Source organism: Schistocerca gregaria, chromosome X (assembly GCF_023897955.1).
Source record: "Schistocerca gregaria isolate iqSchGreg1 chromosome X, iqSchGreg1.2, whole genome shotgun sequence".
Lineage (NCBI taxonomy): Eukaryota > Metazoa > Arthropoda > Insecta > Orthoptera > Acrididae > Schistocerca > Schistocerca gregaria.
The window spans coordinates 690,653,548-690,678,346 of NC_064931.1; the positions used below are offsets into that span (position 1 = coordinate 690,653,548).

General features: G+C 37.3%; 1 protein-coding gene across 4 annotated transcripts in view; it reads left to right on the forward strand.

Moving 5' to 3' along the window:
* LOC126297394 (uncharacterized) overlaps window positions 1–24,799 on the forward strand; it is a 532,788-nt gene that overhangs the window by 454,936 nt on the left and 53,053 nt on the right. For 2 of the 4 annotated variants that reach the window (XM_049988137.1, XM_049988139.1), the window contains exons 6-11: window positions 2,016–2,230; window positions 6,255–6,363; window positions 6,795–6,889; window positions 6,985–7,048; window positions 11,252–11,330; window positions 22,119–22,217. In XM_049988137.1, coding sequence (XP_049844094.1) covers window positions 2,016–2,230; window positions 6,255–6,363; window positions 6,795–6,889; window positions 6,985–7,048; window positions 11,252–11,330; window positions 22,119–22,217 — 661 coding nt within the window. Of the gene's footprint in view, window positions 1–2,015; window positions 2,231–6,254; window positions 6,364–6,794; window positions 6,890–6,984; window positions 7,049–11,251; window positions 11,331–22,118; window positions 22,305–24,799 lie in introns of all 4 variants that reach the window. The other 2 variants (XM_049988136.1, XM_049988138.1) reach the window with 1 other exon arrangement.

Below are 24,799 nucleotides of genomic sequence, written 5' to 3' on the forward strand. Positions count from 1 at the left end.
AATTAGAACTGAGCTTCTTAATTAGTCTGTGTGTTGAATCCACTTCATTATGAAATGTTTGTAGTAACCAAGGAATTTTAGTGTTACATTTAATGAAGCCACATTGTTTCTGACTAGTCCTACTAGATAATTTATAGTTGGTTGAAATTGCATTATGTGGACCTTGGTGAAATTAAAGCTTAAACTGTTTGTTGATAAGTTTTTAGCTATTATCTATTATGTGACTGATAGTTTTGATCCCAAGCTAATTATATGTATATATTTAATGAACAAATATTATTGTTTCCAAACAGTTGTGTATTATGAACTCTGAAAGTTGATGTGTACAGCTAAAGAGTGTGATCAATACTGAACCTTGTACTGATTCTCATTTGTGAGACCTAAGTGTAGGTGAGCTTTGTTACTGTGTGCACTTAGGTGTGGCCTCTTGCATTCTGTTCAGAATGTAACATTCCACCAGGGTTATGGGATTAGTATTAAAAATGTAGTCGATCAAGTGTCATTTTACAATGATATGAAGAGAGATTTCACCTAAAAACAAAGAAACCAATAGTCATACAAGCAAATGAATGTACACGTCTGTCTGTCTGTCTGTCTGATAAGACGCCGGATCTGGTAGATGTATGAAGCTGAAATTTGTCATATACTAATGTCTATGGTCCCTTTGTGGTATGAAACATTTAAAGTGCAATCAAAAGAACACCCATTTATGTCGCATACTTGATTTTCCCAAACTCACTCATCAAAACTTATACAGTATTTCTCGTTGACCTAGAATCATGAAATTTGGCAAGAAGCAAGGTTTCGCAGTACAAGTAAGGGAAAATATTCTGAAGTAATTAATTTGTAATTATATCACAGGAAGAGGATATGTTTTTGTAATCTGTTAAGAGACTATCCCCCCATCTGTTTGTTAAAGACCCCTTTTTCTCAAGTATGGGTAGACATATCTAGTTGAAATTCATTTATGGTGCCTTGGCTGTGTGAGAACTTAAAGCTTCTAAATCCAGGTCATCAAGATATGGCCATTTATGTCACATATTTTGATACCTTGCCATTATCGATATTGATAACAGACAAAAGTAACAGAAAATCTTGATTCCTTGACTGGATGAACTGTCTATATACATAATTAAGTTTTACAGAACCCTCAGCGAGTTCATACTATTCACACACATGTGGATCTTTTATATCTGCTGCAGCTTCCATTTGTAAAGTGATGCACAGATCTTTTCTTTCTTAATTTGCATGTAGTTGTTGAGTGATAATTGATTATTTTGTAATTAGGACCATTCTCAAACTATTTTCATATAAAACTAACTCTGTTAATATTAAGAAAGAAAAACCTTCATACTTACAAGAATTACCATCTTGTAATTGCTCCGTAATTTTATGTTGAACTGGTTTAATTCTCCTGTTATCAGAATGTAAGTGCATTTACACAGTGTTATCATGGCATATATAGCAACTGATAATAAGTAAGTGTGTTTTTAAGGAGACATCAAAATAAGCTGTTTCATTTAGAGGCTCAAATTGTCTAAACAGTTCCAATAATGTTCAGATGTGAAATTGCTGACAACAGACTGGTTTCACACTGTGTAAATATTTTACAAACTACAGATCTCAAGTCAATGCTCTCTTATGGAATATTTCCCACATAATCATGGTGGAGATGCGATAAGTTTCCTATACAAGTAAATATGCAAACTCCTTGTTCCTGTCAGGAAAGTTCAGTTTTAGTATGTATCTTACATAATGTTATTAAATTAATTCATAGGTACTGTGCATGTCACATTGCTTTCGTCTGCAGCCCAGAATGAAAAATATTGGAATCAACTTTAAAGAAATTTCAGCTTCAAAAGTCAAAAACCAAATTTTTCACAATTTGGTTGAGTAGCCAATGTGTAGGGAAACATCAGAAGACTTGTTTTTTGTACTACTTTTGTAGTTTATAGTTTCATCACTGTGTTCTATATTATTAAGATTTATGAAGTTCTGGTGTAAATTATTTGTAGCAAGTTTCACATTGGGGCCCAGAGCTTATTGAACTGGAATACCAGGCGAAGCAAAATGCAACAGTGTTGTTCTTCGTTATTGACAACCAGACACGGAGCATTGCATCCATCATTGAGGCAGCTCATATTTCTGGAAAGAGGCGGAAACTTATCTTGGTCATACATACCTACCAAGGACCTGGTCAGAAGATATGGGGCGAACCAATTTCGGAAGAGTAAGCAACTTTCATCACTGATAATAGTAACAGTTACAAAAATTTAGTTGCCGTATGGATACACGAAAGCTTCACATTTACATTCACCAAATTGCATCTTAACATGTGGAATACTGAATTTGTGGCATATTAACAACTATTATGTTTATTAATTATTTTTAATTAAAGAAGGAAAGGTATAATTCTGCTACTTAAGCTTAATTTTCATCTGCACAATCTGTATTAGTTGTCAGTGTGTTCTTAATGTGGAAGTGCATTTGGGGATGGAAGGTGGAAGGTGAAAGTGAAATCCCTGTTCAATCAAGGGACAGAACAAAGTGATATTATGTGGTGAAGAATAATCATCTTCAGAAAAAGTAGTTGATGAAATGTGAAAGAAACATCAAGGGGAAGTTTATTTACTGGAATTCATAATGTTATAAAAAACCAATGAAAGGTTTGAAATGTTAAATTTATGTGGCTGTCCTTAGGATTACTTCTGGAATCAGAATTGTCAACATGAAGCTGCTTATGTGAACTTAATTCATCATGGTGTCCGTACTGATGTGGATATTTCTTTCTGTCTGCTCTTTGACCCTGCATCTTTTGTAGTTGTAACTATATATTTCAAGAGCCTTTACACAAAAGTTAATGTGTTTTGCCCCATACTCTAACATTACAATTTGTGATGTGAATTACCTGAAAATATTTCATAGTTACTGTAATGAACAAAGTACAGTCTCTGAAGAACCATAGTGGAAATTTTGAAATCAAAAGCCAGTATGTTATATCAGTAGAAGAGTCCAAACAATGGGAAGTCCAGGATGGAATAACATATTATGAAAAAGATAGATTGCTACTCTTTAACCTTTACAATAGAAGAGTTCAATATTCTCTCTCTCTCTCTCTCTCTCTCTCTCTCTCTCTCTCTCTCTCTCTCTCTCTCAGCACCAGCGCCATCGCACAACCAAAGATAACTGAAGACAGAAATTAAAGGCCTTCTAACAGCACTTGACTCCTGCAGTTTTGCCTTGAAAGCGACAGGGTGTGCTCCTGTCGAAATATCGGTGGTTGTAAATGTCACTTGGCTCCGTTTTCACAAGTTATTTGAACAGAGTTTACACTGCTTGCGTTGCTTCTTTGTCTTAGGATCATAGTGCTACACCCAGCCCTCATTATTTTCGAGCTGCAGAAGTCATCTGTATTGGTCTGATGCACTGGCCACATTTCCATGGAACACAGCATGCAGCGGCTTCAGTCATGTTTGAAATGTCTTCTGAGACGTCAGAAACTCATCGGTAATGGATTTTCGCTTTCTCCACTACAGCCCAGATGGGATACAATGGTCTTAAAGCTAGAGTGCCTGTATTTCTCTCATGATTCCTAGTTCTCTGTGAAGAGACAGTCTGCCACTTCATTCTTGGTGATTCGAACTTGTTTGGCCACGCTGAAATTTCTGTGCCACATAATCTTTGTGCAATGTGCTGGTGCGTTATTGTCATTCACTTCTACCGTCCCAGCATAGATTTTTGAAGTTTTGTTGCCTTCAAATGTGGAAAACAAATTAAAACATGATACTCCCATTTTTAAGTGGGCTCATACCATTTGGTTTCAGCTTCTCTACAGATGAGCTATGGTTCTGTACCTACAAACAAATTAAGTGATTAACTTAATTTTTTCAAAGTTATAATTAAAACTTTATTAACACTCATTGTGTACTTCTTTGGCAGTATTACTTGCACTGGAATACTAACAAAAAACATAAAATGGAACTGTCATAAGAGTCTTCAGGGGTGTGGAATGAGAGACGGGCAGAAGCAACCCCTGCTGGAAAGTACAATAATACCAAAATGTCACTAATGCATACCTGTTCTCATTGAGAATTGTGTGAATTATTTTTAGATTACTGTATATACGCTGTATACACACATTAATGTGACCACCTGTCAAAAGCCTGAATAACCAAGTTTTGCAGCCTAAATAACCACGTTTTGCAGTGAAAACTGATGCAAGACATACAGGAAGAGTGTCAGTGAGGTTCTGGAAGGTACTGACAAGGATTGGGAGCCATGATGACTCTCGTGATGTGGTCAGCTGTGCTAGATTTCTCGATTCATGATCCGTGACATGAACAGCTTGATTGAGGTGGACCTGCAGATTCTCGATTTGTTTTAAATCTGGGGTATTTGAGGACCAGTGGTGTATAGTAAACTCATCCTGGCGCTCTTTGAACTGTGCATGTACACTACGAGCTGTGCAACACATTGCATTGTCTTGCTGGTAGATGCCATCGTGCCAAGAAAAAGAACTGCATGTAGGGATGTATATGGTCCCCAAGGATATAAGCATACCCATTGTCCCTTCCAGAATGATGGCATAACCCAGAGAATTCCACAAAGCATTCCTCAGACCATAACACTCCCTCCTGGTTGCATGGTGTATGATTTCAGACATTACATAACAGCTGTCTGTCTGATGGAGCATAAAATATGATTCATCTGAGAAGGCCACCTGTCACCAATCAGTGGATATGCAGGTGTGGTATTGACATGCAAATTCCAGCCTCCATTGCCAATGAACAGCAGTTAACAAGAGTGCACGGGTGCACGGACCAGGCACATCCTACTGAATACCATATGCGACAATGCTCTCTGAATTTTTAAGGAGTCATTGTCGGTAGCCCCTCAGTTCATCTTGTCAGTCAGTTGCTCAACAGTCGCATGTCTGTTATCCATACACAACTCTGCAACCATCATTCACCCCTGCCACCTATGGTCCATTGTGCACCACAGTTGCCTCAGTGCTGGTTTTGGATATGCCATTTTGCCATGCACAATGTACTTCAACCACAGCAGCGTGAAAACAGTTTACGAACTAAGCTGTTTTGGAAATGCTTCCATCCTTTACCCCAAAGCCAACTATCACGCACTTTCAGATGTCTGATAAATTGCTTTATTTTCCCATTATGACACTGACTGCACTGTTTTCCATGTCCCCCTGACACACTTTGTATACCCTCCACTGCTAGTGCTGCCATCTGTGAATGATTACTGCATGTTGATGTCGAACATAAGTGGTGGTCACATTAATGTGACTGGATTGTGTATGTATATTAGGAGGAAAAATAGGTTCTTTGAAGGAAGAAACACACTGGTCCTCTTCCTGCTCAGTCGATATTGATAGATTTAGACTTTGCGTCACATTGTGAAATTCACATGGTATGTTGTGGTTTCTTGGCTGTGGATCTGAAATGTTGCTGATATACCAGACTTGAACTGTTCTGAATGTGGCGTAAGGACACAGATTGGAACAGCAGACATTACTGCAGAATTGATGATCAAGGAAGGGTGTGCTAAGTTGATCCTTGAAGTGTTAACCAATTACTGGAAGGAGAAGAACCTTATTATTTATCAAGAACTTTTGAGGCACTTCACAATGACCCTGATTTTTCAGACTACATGGTTACCTTTGACGAGACATGGAATTTTAAGTACAATCTGGAGATGCAATGCTACAGTTGGGAGTGGCACAGATTGTTATCTCTCTTCCCCACAAAAGGCATGTGTCAACAAGTTGAAAGTGTTTTTTAATTTTTTATTTATTTTACTCAGTTCTGTTGGCAGAAGCAAAGTGTCAGCTGCATCAGAAGAGATATTGCCACTGTGTGGCAGCTGCAAACCCTGCCCACATGTCTTAGTGTATAACAAAACTGTACATGCCCATGCCAAAATTCTGCTCCTTTTCTAAGATGAGAGTTTATTTTTAGTATCAGTATTGGTGATGAACCATTTTATTACAAATGAGAAACCATTTTTTAAGTGCAGAAGTGCTACAGCTCTTGTTTGTTTGTATATTCCTTGCTCTTCTGTATATTATGCAAAATTTTCCAAACATTATCACATTTAAAAGAGTTAAACAGTTCATTTCTGAAGGTTACGAGTAAGACATTTATTTCCGTAATTTCTGTATGGGTTATGGCCATTATTTGTAATCATTTTGTGCACCTTGGATAAAACATTATTTATATGTGCATTTTTTGTTTCAGAGAATTTGATGACCTTACTACAGGTCAAATGATGCTACAAGATCTAGTTGAGCGTCAAGGAATACCGGTTTTTGAGAGTATACCAATTGCACTCAACTGCACTGCAAAAGTAAGATACAGATAACATTTTGCTTGTGAGTACATTGGCTGTTAAAACTCTAAACAAGTCCACAAAGTTAGAGAACAATTTCATGGTAGTGTGAATGCATACAATACAAATTGAAGTTTGTCAAAATTGTTGCTTACTGTGTTGCAATTTAAAGGCAAATATTATCACCACCTGATCCAGCTCTGTATTTTCTAAGTACAGGAAATAGGTTACATTGGTCAATGGAGTAGTGGGATAAACTGTTGCATGAGAACAGAAAAACACATGGCAACTATTTTTATTTGGGAGTCAAAGGGAAATGTTGGAGGAAGGGTAAAAACTTTGTGGAGCTTAATAGTGTTTTATTCTAATAGTCTGTCCCACTTATAAGATTTATTAACTTTGTGTGAATTAATAATGGTAGCCCATTTTCTTTTGAATTTCACTTCTAGGTGTTGCGGGACAACATTAGTGTGCAAGATTTAGGCTTGAATGATTTTGCTCAACCTGTCAAAATGGCCCATGTTCAGCTAGGTGACAAACTTATGTAAGTAATATCTGTAGCACAGAGAGATTGTAAGAGTAAAAGTATGTCATCATATTTATCTGAATATTTATCTGAATATTTTTCCTTTGTTTCAGAAAGCTGAAAGAAGCATTTGATGCCCTAGACACTGATAATACAGGAGAGATCAGTCTGGCAGATGTAAGTTATCTCCTCCTCCTCCTCCTCCTCCTCCTCCTCCTCCTCATTATTGTCACTGATAATTTTGCATATGGGAAGATTGCAGTTGAACGAAATATACTCGCCTTGCCATGAAAGACTGCTTCCACCCATCTCCCCATTAATGTATTACTGGACCACCTTTACCTCTAGCTAGACAGCATTATTACTGATCAAAATCAGTTCTAATTAAAATACCTTAGAGTTGTGTTTCACATTACAAGCTACAGTGTGAAAATACAAAGTAATGTATCAATGTAATTCTAAGTCATTTATTAAATGAATAAACAATTACTTTACTGATTATTTGTGATTATTAACAACAGTGTGTTGAATGTGGACTGAATTTTTAAGATTACTGCCCACAAGACAAAAGTTTATAGGGCATATGGGTCATGAGGGCATGCAGGCATGTCACCTGTTAAGTGTACAGTAGCTAAATGTTTGATTTACTCCACATCCATGAGGTTCATTTACATGAGGGAACAGGGCATACCCAACTAGAGATTGTGGTGCCAGTTCCTATTCCAGTGACTAGCAGAGAGTTGAGAATGCCAGCCATGTTTATGGAGTTTCAATGAAGCTCACAGTTGCAGCATTGTTTCCAGAGTAGGTCACAGCCCCACTGGTTCTTAGTCGACTGGAAGCCTTGAACCGGAGACTCCGAGGGTTCTGTGACAAGCTAGGCTGTGAATTCCTAGACATTACCAGGTGGCTGGTGGTTGGGAGTTGTAAGGTCCCCCCATGACCTATTGGTCATGTGTGCACTACACGTTAGAGGCAGCTGTCCAAGTAACTGGCTGTGTGTGAGGTGCACACAAAGCTTTTTTAGATTAGGTGACACTCTAGATAACAACAGCTTCGGAGAAACCGAGAAGTATCAGTGTAAAATTCAAAGACTTGCCTCCTGCAAGTGACAGTATTAAAATCCTAGTGGCTAACCACTGAGGCATTCGCAGCAAACTGTCAGAGTTGGAAGCATTCCTTAAAAGCACTGAAGCTTACATAATATTGGCCACTGAAAGCTGTTTAAAACCAGAAGTTGACATGGTGAGATCTTTGGGGAAAATTTAAATGTATTACCAAAATAATAAGGAAACAGGAAATGAAAGTGGTGTATTTGTCACAGTAAACAGGAAACTCAAACTCACTGAGACAGAAATTGAAGCTGCATGTAAGATAGTTTGGGCAAGATTCAGTATTGAGGATGGGCCCAAAATTATAATAGGATCCTTCTATCAACCACCAGATTCCCCTCCTGATGTAACTGAAAACTGTAGAGAAAACCTCAGTTTGCTTGTTCATAAATTTCCTAATGATGCTGTAATTGTTGGAAGAGACTTAAACCATCCATCAATCAATTTGGATAATTATAGTTGACACTTTTGTCAACACAATCATCTTTAGAGATGATGAATTTGAACATTTAGCTCGAGACTGTAGCATGTAGAGGAACTATGGCTAAAGTTTAAAAGAATACAAGATCCTGCACTGATTACATGCATACCCAGTAGGACAGTTCATAATAGTAGAGATCCTCTGTGGTATACAGTCACTGTAAATAAACTTCTAAAGAAAAAGACACTACTGCATCATAGTTATAAAACAAAGCATAGGGCTCTAGAGAGATGATGAATGAAAGAGAGCAATGTGTGAAGCCTTCAGTGACTTCCAAGCAGAATATTGTCAATTGTCTTTCAGAAAAGCCCAAAGAAAGTCTGGCCATATATAAAGGCTCTTAGTGGGACCAAAGTTTGTGTTCAGTCACACAAGGATGGAGTGTAACTGAGAGTACCAAAGTGAAAGCAGAAATTATTTACTCTGTTTTTAAATATTCCTTTACAAAGGAAAATCCAGGAGTATTGATCCAATTAAATTCCTGTACCACTGAAAAGATGAATGGAATAAATATTAGTGTCAGTGGCACTGAGAAAAGTCTGAAATAGTTAAAATTGAATGAGGTCCCAGGATCCCATGGAATCCTTATCGGATTCTATACCCAATTCACAGCTGAGTTAACCCCTCTGTTAACTAGAATCTGTTGTAGATCCCTTGAACAAAACACTGTGTCCAGTAGTTGGAAGAAATCACAAGTCATACATGTCTACAAGAAGGGTAGGAGAAGGGATCACAAAACTACCATCCAATATCTTTTACTATTCGTGGCGGGCTGCATCAAACCAGTCAGTAGACTGATGACAAAAAAAATTGTAGTAGAATCTCAGAATATATTCTGAGGGCAAACACACTATCTTGAACAGCACAACCTCCTCCATGCCAACCAGCACAGTTTTTGAAAACATAGATCATGTGAAACCCAACTGACATTTTTTCTCACTTGATAGCCTGAAAGCAGTCAACTAGATGCAGCAATTCTCAATTCTCTCATAAACTTGTGGCCGAGTATCATACCTGTGCTTATTATGAAAGTATGATCATATAGGGGAATCGGATGAAATATGTGGCAGGACTGAGGGTTTCTTGGTAGGTTGGACACAGCATGTTATTTTGGGCAGGGAGTCATCAACAGATGCAGAAACAACTTCAGATCTACCCGAGGAAAGAGAGTTGGGTCTGTTGCTGTTCATGTTGTATATTAATGATCTTGTGGACAATATTAATAGTTACCTCAGATTTTTCACAAATGATGCAGTTATGTACAATGAAATACAGTCTGAACTAAGCTGTCCAAATATTCTGTCAGACCTTGATAAGATTCCAAAGTGGTCCAGTCATTGGCAGCTTGCTTTAAATGTTTAAAAATGTAAATAGTGCATTTCGCTGAATGAAAACATCTAGTACTATGAATGTAATAGTGAGTCACAGTTGGAGTCTGTAAAGTCATACAAATACTTGGGTATACCACTTAATAGGGACAAGTAGTGGAACAATCGCATAGGCTCAGTTGTGGGTAAAGCAGGATATCAGACATTCATTTATATTTGGAATACATGTGAAATGAAATACAACTAGTCTACAAAGTAGACTGTGTACGTATCTCTAGTGCGACCCATCCTAGAATATTGTTAAAGTTTGTGGGATCCACACCAAATGTGACTATAAGGGGATATTGAATATAAATACAAAGGGCAGCACGAATAGTCGGAGGTTTGTTTCACCTATGGGAGAGTGTCACCGAGATGTTGAAAGAACTGAACTGGAAGACATCTCAAAAAGAGATTTAAACTACCACAATAAAGTTTACTAAAAAGTTTCAAGAATCGGCTGTAAATGATGACTCCAGGTTTATACTACAACCCTCTGCACATTTCTCCTATATGGATCATGATGATAAGATTAGATAAATTACAGCACACACGGAGCCAATTAAACAATAATTTTTCATGCCCTCCATAAGTGAATGGTACAGGGGAAAGCCCTAATAAATGGTACAGTAGGATGTGCTATTGGCCACATATTTCAGTGGTTCGCAGACCGTAGATGTAGATGTAAAAAAATAATGGGCTAGTTTTCCAAAGACCCATTGACCGATACCTTGCAGTACTAAAAGAATAAAATAAATCCTTTATCCCACGCATTTAGGTGACATACCTCCTTAACTGTTTGAACCTCACATTGATGATGATGATGATGATGATGATGATGATGATGATGATGATGATTACTCCAAGCCTGACAGTTCATCTTCATTTCTTTTGCGACTGTTTGATGCACGCGGTGTCTTCTCGTCACTAAACAGATTGTTTACTCTGTCTGTGACTCACCTACTTTCTATGATTTGTAGGTAAACAATACATAAGCCATCAATGTTGCATGAATACTTCTGATGGCTCCCATCCAAATTCAGTTATTTCCACCAGCACAATAACTGTAGCAATGAAGTTCTTAAGATCGCCTGCCATCTGATGACTTGCCCAAATTGGCTGTGTTTGTGACTAATTTAAAAATATTGTTAGGTGACTGGCTGTAGTTTGTTCTCAAGTCAGCTGCTGTTTGTTCCTCTGTTGTGTGTGGGAAATACTTAAACAATGAGGGTATTGTCATTCTCAACTAATAAACTCACAGGCACATTTGAGAAACTTCCTCACCTCAGCCACATTTCTTAAGCTTGTTTCCCACCGTAAATCCTCTGAATCAAACTATGTACTAGTTTGGACGCTATGTGGTTTTGGAGTGAATATTCAAATTTTAAGCACTTGTGTTCTGTGATTTCTAATTTTTCAGGTTTGCATGGCATTTAGGATTCTTACTGACCGAAAACTTTGTCTCTCGGACATAAGGAATATCTTGGCTACTCAGACAGGTTAGTTACCATTTTATTATTTTACTGTTGATATTGTACTTGATGCTAACGATGCATAGACTTAATTGTTTCACGTATCAGTAACTGGAGATAAACTGATTGGTGTGTCAGTTCGATAATGTCATTGTCATCTTCAGTTCTGAACAGGGGTTTGAATTCAGCTCTTCATGCTAGACTGTCCTGTACAAGCCTCGTCGTCTCTGAATAACTACTGTGACCTACATCAGTTTGAGGCTGCTTACCATATCCATACCTAGGTCTCCCCCTACACCTTCTACACCCACAGTTCCCTCCACCATTACCAAACCAAATATTCGTTCATGCCCCAGGACAGACCTATCGTCTGAACTTTCCTCCCACCCCCACCCCTTTTTACCAGTTACTTGATTCACTTGTCTAGTCTTCAGCATTCTTCTGTAGTATCACATTTCCCTTTTTGTATGAACTGCTTCTAGTCCACATTTCACTTTTGGACAGGCTACTCTAAAGACAAATACCTTCACAAAACACTTCCGAACATTCAAATTTATATTATATGTTAAGATTTACCTTTCCAGAAATGCTTCTACTATTCTCAGTTTATATCCTCTCCTCAGATACTTTACTGACTGAATAGCAAAACTTGTGTTCTGCTTTTAGTGTCTCATGTACTAATCTAATCCCTGCAGCATCATCAGATTTAATTTGACTACATTCCTTTATTCTTGTTTTGCTTTTGTCGATGTTCATCTTATATCCCCCTTTCAAAATACTGTCCATGCTCTTCAAAGTCCTTTGCTGTCAGACTTAAAATATAATTACCAAACTTTAGAGTTTTTATTTCTTCTCCCTGGAATTTATTTCATTTCTAAAGCACTCCTCGGTTTCATTTTGTGCCTGCTCGATGTACAGATTGAGTAACATAAAGGGAAGACTAGAACTACTGTTTCACTTTCATTTGTCAACAGTTACAACTGCCATGTAGTTTCTGTAAGAGTTACAAATGACCTTTACAGTTTATCCAGGTTCCTTTAAAAACTCCAAAGAGTGTAGCTCAGCGCACATTGTCTAAAGCTTTCTCCAAATCTACAAATATTTTAAATGTCGATTTATCTTTTTTCAACCTGCCTTAGACAGCTGTATTTCCTTTCACGTGCTGTATTTGCTACATTTTATATATTCACTCTGTCAATTAAATTAAATATTTCCTGTGTTATCAGAGGATTTGTACTAGGTCTTTCACCTATTATCTTCATTGAGACTGGATCTGCAGCTATGATTAATAGTTTCAATGACTTAGTGCCACCTACAGCTGTCATTTTTTGTATATGTAAGATTGTAAAATGTTGGTCCTAGACCATTATCAAGTATTTTACAAAACCTTACTAATGACACATTGTGCCATATAGCTCTCTGCTCCTGTTTGCATTTAAACAGCATCCATCACTATTGTGGCTGTTGAGTGTAGGTATTGCAATTTTCATTGTCCATTACTATGAAAGCACATCACAGTTCCAAAAACTACAGACCTGTGCATTTCACATCCTGTAGCCCTCCAAACACACTTAGTGGTCACACAATGTTTAACGTGAGCACATATTATAACAGTTAAGTCACCTGCACTTGCAGGCACAATAACTGTGGATAATATTTAAATATACCTGTATGGTGTAATGTATCTTCAATCAGTTTTTGTAAATTGATAGATAATTGTACAATTGTACTGCCAGTAAAGGAAAAATGACAGTTGCAGGAGGCAGTAAATCATTTAAATAAGTCTTTCTAGCAGTGTGGTACTCTGCTTCTTTCACTTTCATCTCTCAAAGTTGCCAATTCATTTTCTATTGCATTCCTTTCCCGCCCCCCCCTCCCCCTCCCCCTTTCTTGTCAAGCATTGCCTAATGACCTCAAACTCCCAGCAACCTCTGGTTCTTTCAATTTATCCAGTTTCTATCTCTTTAAATTCTTACATTTTGATCTAGCGAGGTGGCGCACACTGGACTTGCATTCGGGAGGGTGATGGTTTAAACCTGCGTATGGCCATCCCGATTTAGGTTTTCCATGATTTCCCTAAATCACGTCCGGTAGATGATGGGATGGCCCCCTTGAAAGGGTGTGGCCAACTTCATTCCCCATCCTTCGCTAATTTGATGGGACCAATAACCTCGCTCTTTGGTCCCCTCCCCAGAATGAATCAACCTTACCTTTTTGCTATTGTTTTCAGTTGTAATCTGCAGGTCATAACCAATAAAATTATGGTCAGTTCACATCTGCCCCTGGAAATATTCTGCATTTAAAGTATGGTTTCAAAATCTCTACCTTCATTTTTTAATTCTTAAACTAAGTGGTTACAATGATTTAATTATACTCTGGAAAATTCTGCCAGACAGCTTCCACTTTCTTTCTTTATTCCCCCCCCCCCCCCCCCCCCTCTCTCTCTCTCTCTCTCTCTCTCTCTCTCTCTCTCTCTCTCTCTCTCTCTCTCTCTCTCTCTCTCCCTCTCCCTCTCCCTCTCCCTCCCTCTCCCTCTCCCCATACCCATTTCAGTCAGCGTTGCCCTAATCTAATAGTTTTCCTGCTCTTCCATTTCCTAGTAGCAAATTCCAGTCATCCACCACAATTAAATTTTTTCCGTCCTCTAATTACCTGAATAATTTCCTTCATAACCTAATACTTTCTTTCAATCTCTACATCTGTGGAGCTAGTTGACAAACATGTGCTACTGTTGTGTGTGTCAGCTTTGTGTTTACCATGACTATGATAATGCATTCACTATGATGTTTGTAGTAGCTTACCTGCGTTCCTATTTTCTTACTCATCAGTAAGCTTACTCCTGCCTTACCCATTCTTCCCTGCCAGCTCACTTTATTAAATCCCACTGCTTCTAACTTCAACCTGTCCCTTTACCTTTTTATATTCTTTAACCTACCTACCCAGTTAAGGGCTCTAACATTTCACACTCTGCGACACATAGACTGTTTTTGTTATTCCTACCAAGTAATTCTTGCCCAGTAAATCAAATGGGGAACTATTTTATCTCCAGAATATATTATCCAAGAGGACAGAGTCATTAACCCATACATCAGAGCTGCATGCCCTTGGGAAAAATTATGGATGTAATTTCCCCCGCTTTCAGCTGTTCACGCCACCAGCACAGCAGGGCGATGTTGGCCGATGTTAAAAGTCCAGATCAGTCAATCACCGACACTGTTGCCCTTGCAACTAGTGGAAAGGGTGCTACCCCTCTTAAGAACCATGAGTTAGAGTAGCCTGTCCCCAGATACCCCTCTGTGGTGGTTGTAGCAGACCAGTCACCCCACCTTGGGAAGGTCCATTGTTCATAGAGTGGGAGTGAAAAGGGGGGGGGGAGGGATGATGGGAGATGACCGTTACAGAATTAAATAGTCCAAAATTGTACAGTTGTAAAGTGATATATCATAAGTGTTTGGTTAGCAGTTTATCACATAAAAGTTAAACTTTACACAGTGTTTCAAAAAATTGCAGTTTATGTGAACTGTTTAATTTGACACACCCAAAAATCACTTCTTTTTTGCAACTTACCAATATATTTCCCAGGCATAGAACTTACTCCAGCACTCATATATTCAACAAGAAATGTAATTTAAATTTACTCAATACCTACTGCTGACCTTTATTTTGGGAATACGATAAGCACATTGTGTATTTACAAACTGAGGTGTCCGATTCTTATATCTTGACTATAAAAAATGTTCTTGATAACAGGTGTTAAAGCAGTCAGGTAGTAATTCATCTCTCTCTCTCTCTCTCTCTCTCTCTCTCTCTCTCTCTCTGAGTGTGAGATATTATTATTATTAAAATTATTATTATTTACTGAAAAAGATATGTACTAATAATGTAGGACAAGTCAAATAACATGTGTTACGATCATTTCTTTATTTTTTCCCCTGCATGGGACTTTCAGGCATCACACATGATTTTAGTTCTTTTCATACAGTTATCTGCATATATTTTCGATATGCAATTTACTCCCAAATATTTATATGAATACTGAAAAATGGTGAGTAAATATCAGAATGTAGTTACGTCTTCACAGCAGAAGCACTGAATTTTTATCTATGAGACTTCTTTACATCTGTATCTACATTTCATTATTTAAACTTGAAAGTAATATTTGCAGTTGAGATCTTCTGTTTCTATACTAAGAAATAATTCATAACTCTAAGAATTCATTTGTTTCACAAAAAAGTTTGGTGTATGAGGAATGTTTTTAGCTTATTTCTGAATACCCACATAATATTAATTTCCTTTTCTATGTAGACGGAAAGATTGTTGTGTACCTTTATTCCTTACTCAGTAACTCCCTTCTATACTATCATGAGAACTGTAGAGTCTTGGTGGCAATTTTTTCTGTGTCTTGTCATAGTTGTGAGTGTCACCATTTTTCTGAAAGATCTCTATGTTGTTGATTATGACTGTAATCATGAAGTGTATATAGAGAGTATCCCTCCTAAGGGTCTTCAGATGCATTTGCCAGACAAGTTTTGTACCATGAGTGCCGAGTTTCTCCTGGCATATACAGTGTTCAAATAACTTACAGGAATGCAGCTGGGTGATGTCATTGACATGTTTCAACACACGCACACACTGTAATCTTCAATGCAAAACTGTCTTTAGGTTGTGAAACTGTCTTAAGTATGGGCGGTTGTCAATGAAGTCAGTTGACTGCATTCCTGTAAGTTCCTTGAACCAATTTTGCACCACTCTATCGAATGAGCATGTAAAGTTCTGCTTTAAAAGTGATTTTGTTTGCAACTGGAAACAAGACGACCCTTACTGCCAGTGCTGGACAGTGCATGAAATATCTGATGAGTAGTATTTGTTTGAGTTGACTCAAACTACATATTGCAGAAATGAAAGTGCAAATACTTACCAAAACACCAGAGAAAATGCATATGGCTCCTAGGAGGGACATCTGATATATGGTTCTGCAAGTGTAAATATCTAAAATAACTAAAAGAGATATCTGCAGGATGTTCTTAAAGTATCCCCACATATTAATTTCGCTGCTTAGTTTTGAAGTCTGAAAAGTTTCTCAGTTTCTGCAACATTTCCTCAGTAGGTTATACCATAGGAGAGGGTAGAATGGGAATGTGGCAAAAGGGTTATTTCAATTTTGGAAATGCAAAATTTAGTGAATGAAGTTTATTCAGCAGCTAATAAATTTGCTCATTCGTTCTTAACCGATTTCCAATCTGGATGCATAAGAAATTTGTATGTGCAGTTTCTACAGTTTTCCACTTTCTTAGATCCATTTCAGGAACTTGAAGTTCTTTTTTTTTTTTTTTTTTTTTTTTTTTTTTTTTTTTTTTTTTTTTTTTTTTTTTTTTTGTCACCTTGGACTACCTAATATTAATTAAAAAAGTCAATAAGGTTATTTACTATGAATCACTTACATGCTTTATAAGTTGCTGTATTGGCTGTAACCTTCGTTGTGGTGTTTGGCATTTTGGTTAGAATAATTTTATCAGCAAGCACCACAATTTTTTCCCTTGCTTTGAATCGTAACTTGTAGATAACAGCCCTGTGTGTACCGTGGACCTTGCCATTGGAGGGGAGGCTTAAATGCCTCAGCAGTATCTATAGCCGTACTGTAGGTGCAACCCCGATGGAGGAGTATCTATTGTGGAGCCAGAAAAATGTATGGTCCCCGAAAAGGGGCAGTAGCTTTTTCAGTAGTTGCAGGGGCAACAGTCAAGATTATTGACTGATACGGCCTTGAAGCATCAACCAAAATGGTTTTGCTTTGCTGGTACTACGAATAGCTGAATGCAAGGGGAAACTATAGCTGCAATTTTTCCTTGGGGCATGGAACACTACTGTATTGTTAAATGATGATGGCAATTTCTTGGGTAAAATATTGCAAAGGTAAAGTAGTTACCCATTTGGATCTCTGGGTGGGGACTACTCAGGAGGATATCAGCTGAAATAAAACTGGCATTCTATGGAGTGGAGTGTGGAATATCAGATCCTTTAATTGGGAAGGTAGCCTGAAAAATATAAAAGGGAAATGGATAGGTTAAAGTTATAGTTTCAGCTAATGAAGTTTGGTGGAAGAAGTAACATGACTTCTGCTCAGGAGAATACAGGGCTATGAATAAAGAATCAAATAGAGGGTAATGACAGAACAGGTTTTATAAGGAATGAAAACAAATAGGAATGCAGTTCAGCTTTATGAACAGCATAGTGAACACTTTATTGTAGCCAAGGTAGACATGAAGACCAACCCACCACAGTATAAAAGTTTATATGAGAATTAGTTCCACAGATGGTGAAGAGATTAAAGAAATGTGTGATGAGATTAAAGAAACTATTCAGATAGTTAAGGGAGATGAAAATTTAATAGTGATGCAGGACTGGAATCTGATACTAGGAAAAGGAAGAGAAGGAAAAAAAAATAGGTGAATATGGATGAACTGGGGGAAAGAAATGAAAGGGGAAGCCACTTGGTAGAATTTTGCACAGAGCATAATGTAATCATCACTAACACTTGGTTTAAGAATTGTGAAAGGAGGTTATATATGTGGAAGAGACCTGGAGACACCAGAAGGTTTCAAATTGATTATGTAATGGTTAGACAAAGATTTTGGAACCAGATTTTAAATTAAGACATTTCCATGGGCAGATGTAGACTCTGACCCAAATTTATTGGTTATGAACATCAAAACTGAAGAAATTTCAAAAAGGTAGGAATTTAAGGAGATGGGTCCTGGATAAACTGAAAGAACCAGAGATTGTAGAGAGTTTCAGAGAAAGCATTAGGGAATGACTGATAAGAGCGGCAAAAACTATAGTAGAAGAAAAAGAATGGGTAGCTTTGAGAGACAGAATAGTGAAGGCAGCAGAGGATCCAGTAGGTAAAAAGACAAGGAATAGTAGAAATCCTTGGGTAACACAAGATATACTGAATTTTGTTGATGAAAGGTGAAAATATAAAAGTCCAATAAATGAAGCAGACAAAAGGGGATACTAAAATCCAAGAAAATGATATTGACGGGAAGTGCAAAATGGCTAATAAGGAATGGCTAGAGGACAAATGTAATGATTTAGAAGCACATATCACTAGGGGGAAAAGATAGATGCCACTTACAGGAAAATTAAAGAGAAGCTTTGGAGTAATGAGAACCACCTGTATGAAAATCAAAGGCTCAGATGGAAAAACGGTCCTAAGCAACGAAGGGAAAGTTGAAAGGTGGAAGGAGTGTATAGTGTGTCTGTACAATGGAAACTCTCTTGAAGGCAATATTATAGAAAGGGAAGTGGATGTAGCTGAAGATGAGATGGGAGATACGATACGATGAGAAGAATTTGACATAACTCTGAAAGATCTAAGTCGAGACAGCGCCCCAGGGGTAGGCAGTATTCTGTCGGAACTACTGATAGCCTTAGGAGAGCCAGACGTGACAACCTTCTTCCATATGGTGTGCAAGATGTAAGAGACAAAATAAATACTCTGACTTCAAGAATAAATTAATAATTCCAATTAAAAAGAAACAAGTTGCTAACAGGTGTGGAAACTACTGAACTATCAGTTTGGTAAGACATGGTTGCAACATACTAATACACATTCTTTTCAGAAGAATGGAAAAACAGGTGGAAGCTGACCTGGGGATGATCAGTTTGGATTCCGGAGAAAATACTGAGCCTACGATTTATCTTAAAAGATAGATTAAGGAAGGGGAAACCTACATTTTTAGTATTTGTAAGCTTAGCAAAAGCTATTGACAATGTGAAGTGGAATACTCTTTCAAATTCTAAAAGTGGCTGGGGTAAAGTACAGTGAGTGAAATGCCACCTACAACTTGTACAGAAACCAGACGGCAGTTATAAGAGTCGAGGGTCATGAAAGGGAAGTAGTGGTTGAGAAGGGGAGTGAGACAGTGTTGTAGCCTATCCCAGATGTTATTCAGTCTGTATATTAAGCAAGCAGTAAAGGAAACAAAAGGAAAAATTTGGAGTAGGAATTGCAGCCAGTGACGTTGTAATCCTATCAGACACAGCAAAGGACTTGAAAGAGCTTTTGAATGGTATGGGCAGCATCTTGATAGGAGCATATAAGACAAGCATCAACTAAAGGAAAAAAAGGATAATGGAATGTAGTCCAATTAAATCGGGGGATGCTGAGGAATCAGATTAGGAAATGAGACACTTAAAGTTCTGCTATATGGGCAGCAAAATAGCTGATGTCTGAAGTAGAGAGGATATGAAATGTAGACTGGCAATGGCAAGGAAAGTGTTTTTGAAGAAGAGAAATTTGTTAACATTGAGTACAGATGTCATGAACATTTGGTTACGCTCATTCATTCACAATAAATATAAATAATATTTGGTTCAGAAATAAATCAGCCAGTACTGTTAAGCAAGTGTGCTCACAGTAAATGACAACAGATTGTTCTTAAATATTATTTAAACAATTATTTATGCCTTCATAACAGATGTGTCTTTTGGTAAAGTTTTTTTAATTGTAGTGTCCACTATCACATGTGAATGACCACTTTTAAATTGGCACAGCTGTAATAGCATTTAAATAAAGTTACTGGAAAAATAGTAAACTAGTCTGAGAGCTTCTGTGAATTTTGGAAGGTTTGGAGATAAGATACTGGTGGAAGTAAAGCTGTGAGGATAGGTCATGAGTCATGCTTGGATAGCTCAGTTGGTAGAGCACTCGCCTGTGAAAGGCAAAGGTCCCAATTGTGGGGGGGGGGGGGGGGGGGGGGCGGCGGCGCTAATCAAGTACGAGGTCCCACAGGGTTCGGTCTTAGGTCCTTTACTGTTCTTGATACATATTAATGACTTAACATTCCATATTAATGACTTAACATTCCATATTAATGACTTAACATTCCATATTAATGACTTAACATTCCATATTAATGACTTAACATTCCACATTAATGACTTAACATTCCACATTAATGACTTAACATTCCACATTAATGACTTAACATTCCACATTAATGACTTAACATTCCACATTAATGACTTAACATTCCACATTAATGACTTAACATTCCACATTAATGACTTAACATTCCACTTTAATGACTTAACATTCCACTTTAATGACTTAACATTCCACATTAATGACTTAACATTCCACATTAATGACTTAACATTCCACATTAATGACTTAACATTCCACATTAATGACTTAACATTCCACATTAATGACTTAACATTCCACATTAATGACTTAACATTCCACATTAATGACTTAACATTCCACATTAATGACTTAACATTCCACATTAATGACTTAACATTCCACATTAATGACTTAACATTCCACATTAATGACTTAACATTCCACATTAATGACTTAACATTCCACATTGATGAAGATGCAAAGTTAGTTCTTTTTGCTGTGTCTTTCACAAAATTATTAAGTGGTTCTCAGCAAATGGACTCTCTTTAAATTTTGATAAAACACAGTATATACAGTTCCGTACAGTAAATGGCACAACTCCAGTAATAAATATAGACTTTGAAGAGAAGTCTGTAGCTAAGGTAGAATTTTCAAAATTTTTAGGTGTGTCCGTTGATGAGGGGTTAAACTGGAAGCAACACATTGATGGTCTGCTGAAACGTCTGAGTTCAGCTACGTATGCTGTTAGGGTTATTGCAAATTTTGGTGACACTAATCTCAGTAAATTAGCTTACTATGCGTACTTTCATTCACTGCTTTCGTATGGCATCATATTCTGGGGTAATTCATCGTTCAGTAGAAAAGTATTCATTGCTCAAAAACGTGTAATCAGAATAATTGCTGGAGCCCACCCACGGTCATCCTGCAGACATCTATTTAAGGATCTAGGGATCCTCACAGTATATATATTCACTTACGAAATTTGTTGTTAATAATCCTACCCAGTTCAAAAGTAATAACAGTGTGCATAGCTATAACACCAGGAGAAAGGATGATCTTCACTATGCAGGGTTAAATCTGACTTTGGCACAGAAAGGGGTAAATTATGCTGCCACAGAAGTCTTTGGTCACCTACCGAACAGCATCAAAAGCCTGACAGATAGTCAACCAACATTTAAAAATAAATTAAAAGAATTTCTAGATGACAACTCCTTCTACTCACTGGCAGAATTTTTAGATATAAATTAAGGGAGGGAAAAAAAGAAAACTAGCTTAAACATTAGTGTAATGCAATATCTTGTACAGACATCTTTTATTAACCTGACACGTTCCACATCATTACGAAGTGTCATATTCATGATCTATGGAACAAGTATTAATCTAATCTAATCTAATCTCTAATCTGTAGAGCAGGCAGTTGATCTTACATGCCATTCTGAGAGATATTCTTTAAGCAATGTTACCTTCTACACACTTGATGCCTTAGCAAGGTCACGGTAAATACCCACTGGAGAATCTCTGCCTCACTCTTTCTTTTCCTCCTGCTGCCCCTCCCACCCTCACCCACTTCCCCTCCCCTTGGCCCATTACTAGCAATCATTATTCTACCCCTCACTCCATTACTCACCCCACCACCCCCTTACTCCATCCTCCGTGCCCCTTTCTCCACCCATAACTGCCCCCTTCTCCAACCCCCTTTCTCCTTCCGCAGCACCCTCCCACCAGTACTCCACCCATCTCTTTTCCTGATGAGTAAATATGATTAATCTTATAAGCTATAGTTGGAAAGTTGAATGCTGTAGTTAAATTAACTACATAATTGATTCAATCAAGCAATTAACTGTAATTAAAAATTGTGATTGGTTACCATGGAAAAAAACTTACATATGGTATTTTCTTTGCAGGTTTAATAGGAGATGACGTAAAGGATGTACCCCTGGAACAAATAAAAGTAAACTTTGAGCAGTTTTGTGCTATCGTAGCAGAATTCAAGTTTTGTGAAAGTGAGGCTCAGAAACTTTGGGACTTAGTCCTAGCCAAAACCACTCGCCTTCTTCAAGCATTTGTTACTTCTGTGGTGAAATTACTAGGTATCTTTAGATATTTAGCCCCAATGAATATGCCCATACAATAAAGACATTTCTGTTGCACACTGAAAGGAAGAAATTCTTTTCAGAAGTTTTTCCTTTGCTTTTAACAAAGACTGTGACAGTCTTTTTAGTTAAATTTGGCTTTTTCTTCACTCCATGAAAGTTATTGTTTTTAGGTGTTTGGTTTTGTGCTGCAAAGGACTACAGTTCCACTTTTAATTTTATTGCTTATTTTAAAAATTTATTTTCTATTGCACCACTTACATTCTTTTTATATATAATCTCTCTGTGTGTGTGTGTGTGTGTGTGTGTGTGTGTGTGTGTGTGTGTCATGCGCACTCACAGCACACATTAAAAACAGACCTAAGGAATTTTGTTAGTAAGTGAATAAAGATCCTTTGTGATATCGCATAGAATTAGTCACATTTTAGAAACTGGAAAATGACAGTGTAAAATTTTCTACACTGTTATTTGTAGAGTTTACAGAGACATAGTTTTCAGTATTTCTTAACAGTTTAAGTGGTATTGCATGTTGTAGAATGACTGTATAATGTCAATGTCAACCTAATCAATAAAGTTTAATATTAACAGTGCTTGATAATTACTAGCAAAAATTAGGTAAAATGATTATTTTCCATCCTAAGTGGCATTGTATTTGCAAATACACTAAAATGATGTTTCATAATTATCATCATCCTCTGTGACAAAGCATAACAGTAATCTTTAGCAAAATTATTCATTGGCGTTATTGTGGGAAAAGATCCTCAGGAAGTTGTGTATCTACTTGAAAGTATTTCATTCGGGTTCTGATAAGAGTGATTCTCTCGTGTTTTGTTAATCGACATTCCCCATACACTGACTGCATTTTCACATTGCCCTTCTAATGTATCACCACCTGCCTGTGTGACAATTTCATTTCAAATCCCTACAAACTGTTACATTCAGGTATTTGTATGAGTTAACTAATTCCTGTTCTGACGCATTAGTATTGTAGTCATAGGATACTAATTATTTTTTCATTTTGCGATGTACATAATTTCTTCCTTATGTAAATTTAAAGCAAGTTGAAAATTGTGTCAGCATTTTTAAATAATGTCAAGATCTGATTGAGCATGTGTACAGCATTTTCTAGAGAAATGCTTCGTCTGTAAAAGTGTGAGGTTGCTATTAATACTATCTGCAAGGTCATTAATATGAAAGATGGACTGCAAGGGTTCAACCACACTTCCCTGAGGCACACCAGAAGTTACTAGCTCTTTCAGTGACTCTCCATTCAAGATAACAGGCCTTGCCCTCCATACAAATAAATCCTCAGTCCAGTGACAGATTTCATTTTATGCTACCATATGCTTGTGCTTTTGTTAGTAAGCATTGGTATGATATTGAGTAAAATGTTCTTCAAAACACAGAAATATTGCATCTACCAGACTGCTTCAATCCATGGCTTTCTCGCTGTGACATGAGAAAAACGCAACTTGTGTTTTGAAGAACCAATGATTGTAGGATGCAGCCTGGTTGCATTCTTTTAGAACATAGTCTGTGCTCAAATATGTTGTTTATATTTCAATATTCTAAAACCGGTTCTGTGAATCAATTATGCTACACTTGTGCTAAGTACAGTGTTTTCTCAGAACTATTATTACATTTTTTGTTTTTGTTTTAGAGATGATTGCAGTGTATTATTGTTAGGAGGGACTCCCTTGGCAGCAAATTCTGGATACTGTCTGATATGATTTCTCAGTGACACTAACACTAACAGCCATTTTATGTATCTTTGGAATGGTGCAAAAATTAATCTTGGGCAGTGCTTCTGAAACCATTTTTAAAGAAACATTTGGAAACAGTTAAGCATTTCTGCTCTTCTTTTGCTACCCTTAGTATCGGTTCTCATATTATCCATATGTGTATGAGTAGTAGACGAAGGCTTTGAACATTCCCATTTTATCTACCAAATGCATTTCATCCAGAAATTTTCTTGTGTCATCAGCTTTAAGTGTCATTTTGCACATAGTACAGACTAGTCACAGTTTTACTGTTTGTTTAAAGAGACTCCATGCTATGAAGAATCCCTCACAATTAGTTGTTCTACCAGGTACATATTTCTCCAGTGCTTGGTCAACTGTTCTAAATGTTAGCCCTAATTCCTCTTCATGCTTCTCTCCAGAGATAAAGGTTCATCCTCAAGACATGACTGTACTGCCTTTTTATGTAGTTTACTGAACATGTAGATCTTCCTGCATGTTTTAGTTGCTCTCTGTACTTCAGTAATAACAGTTTCAACTGTTGTCACAGTCACTAATAAGAGTTTCAGTGGGGATACTCTCAAAGAAGTCAGTTCTACTTACTCTCATCAGATTTACTATATTTTTGGTGTGGGTAGGCTTATGAACTATATGTTACAGGTATTTTTCAGGGAAAGCGTTTACTAATGTGTCACAGGATCCTTGGTCTTGCCCTCCACTTGAAAACCAAAGTCACACCGGAACTTTGCCCTC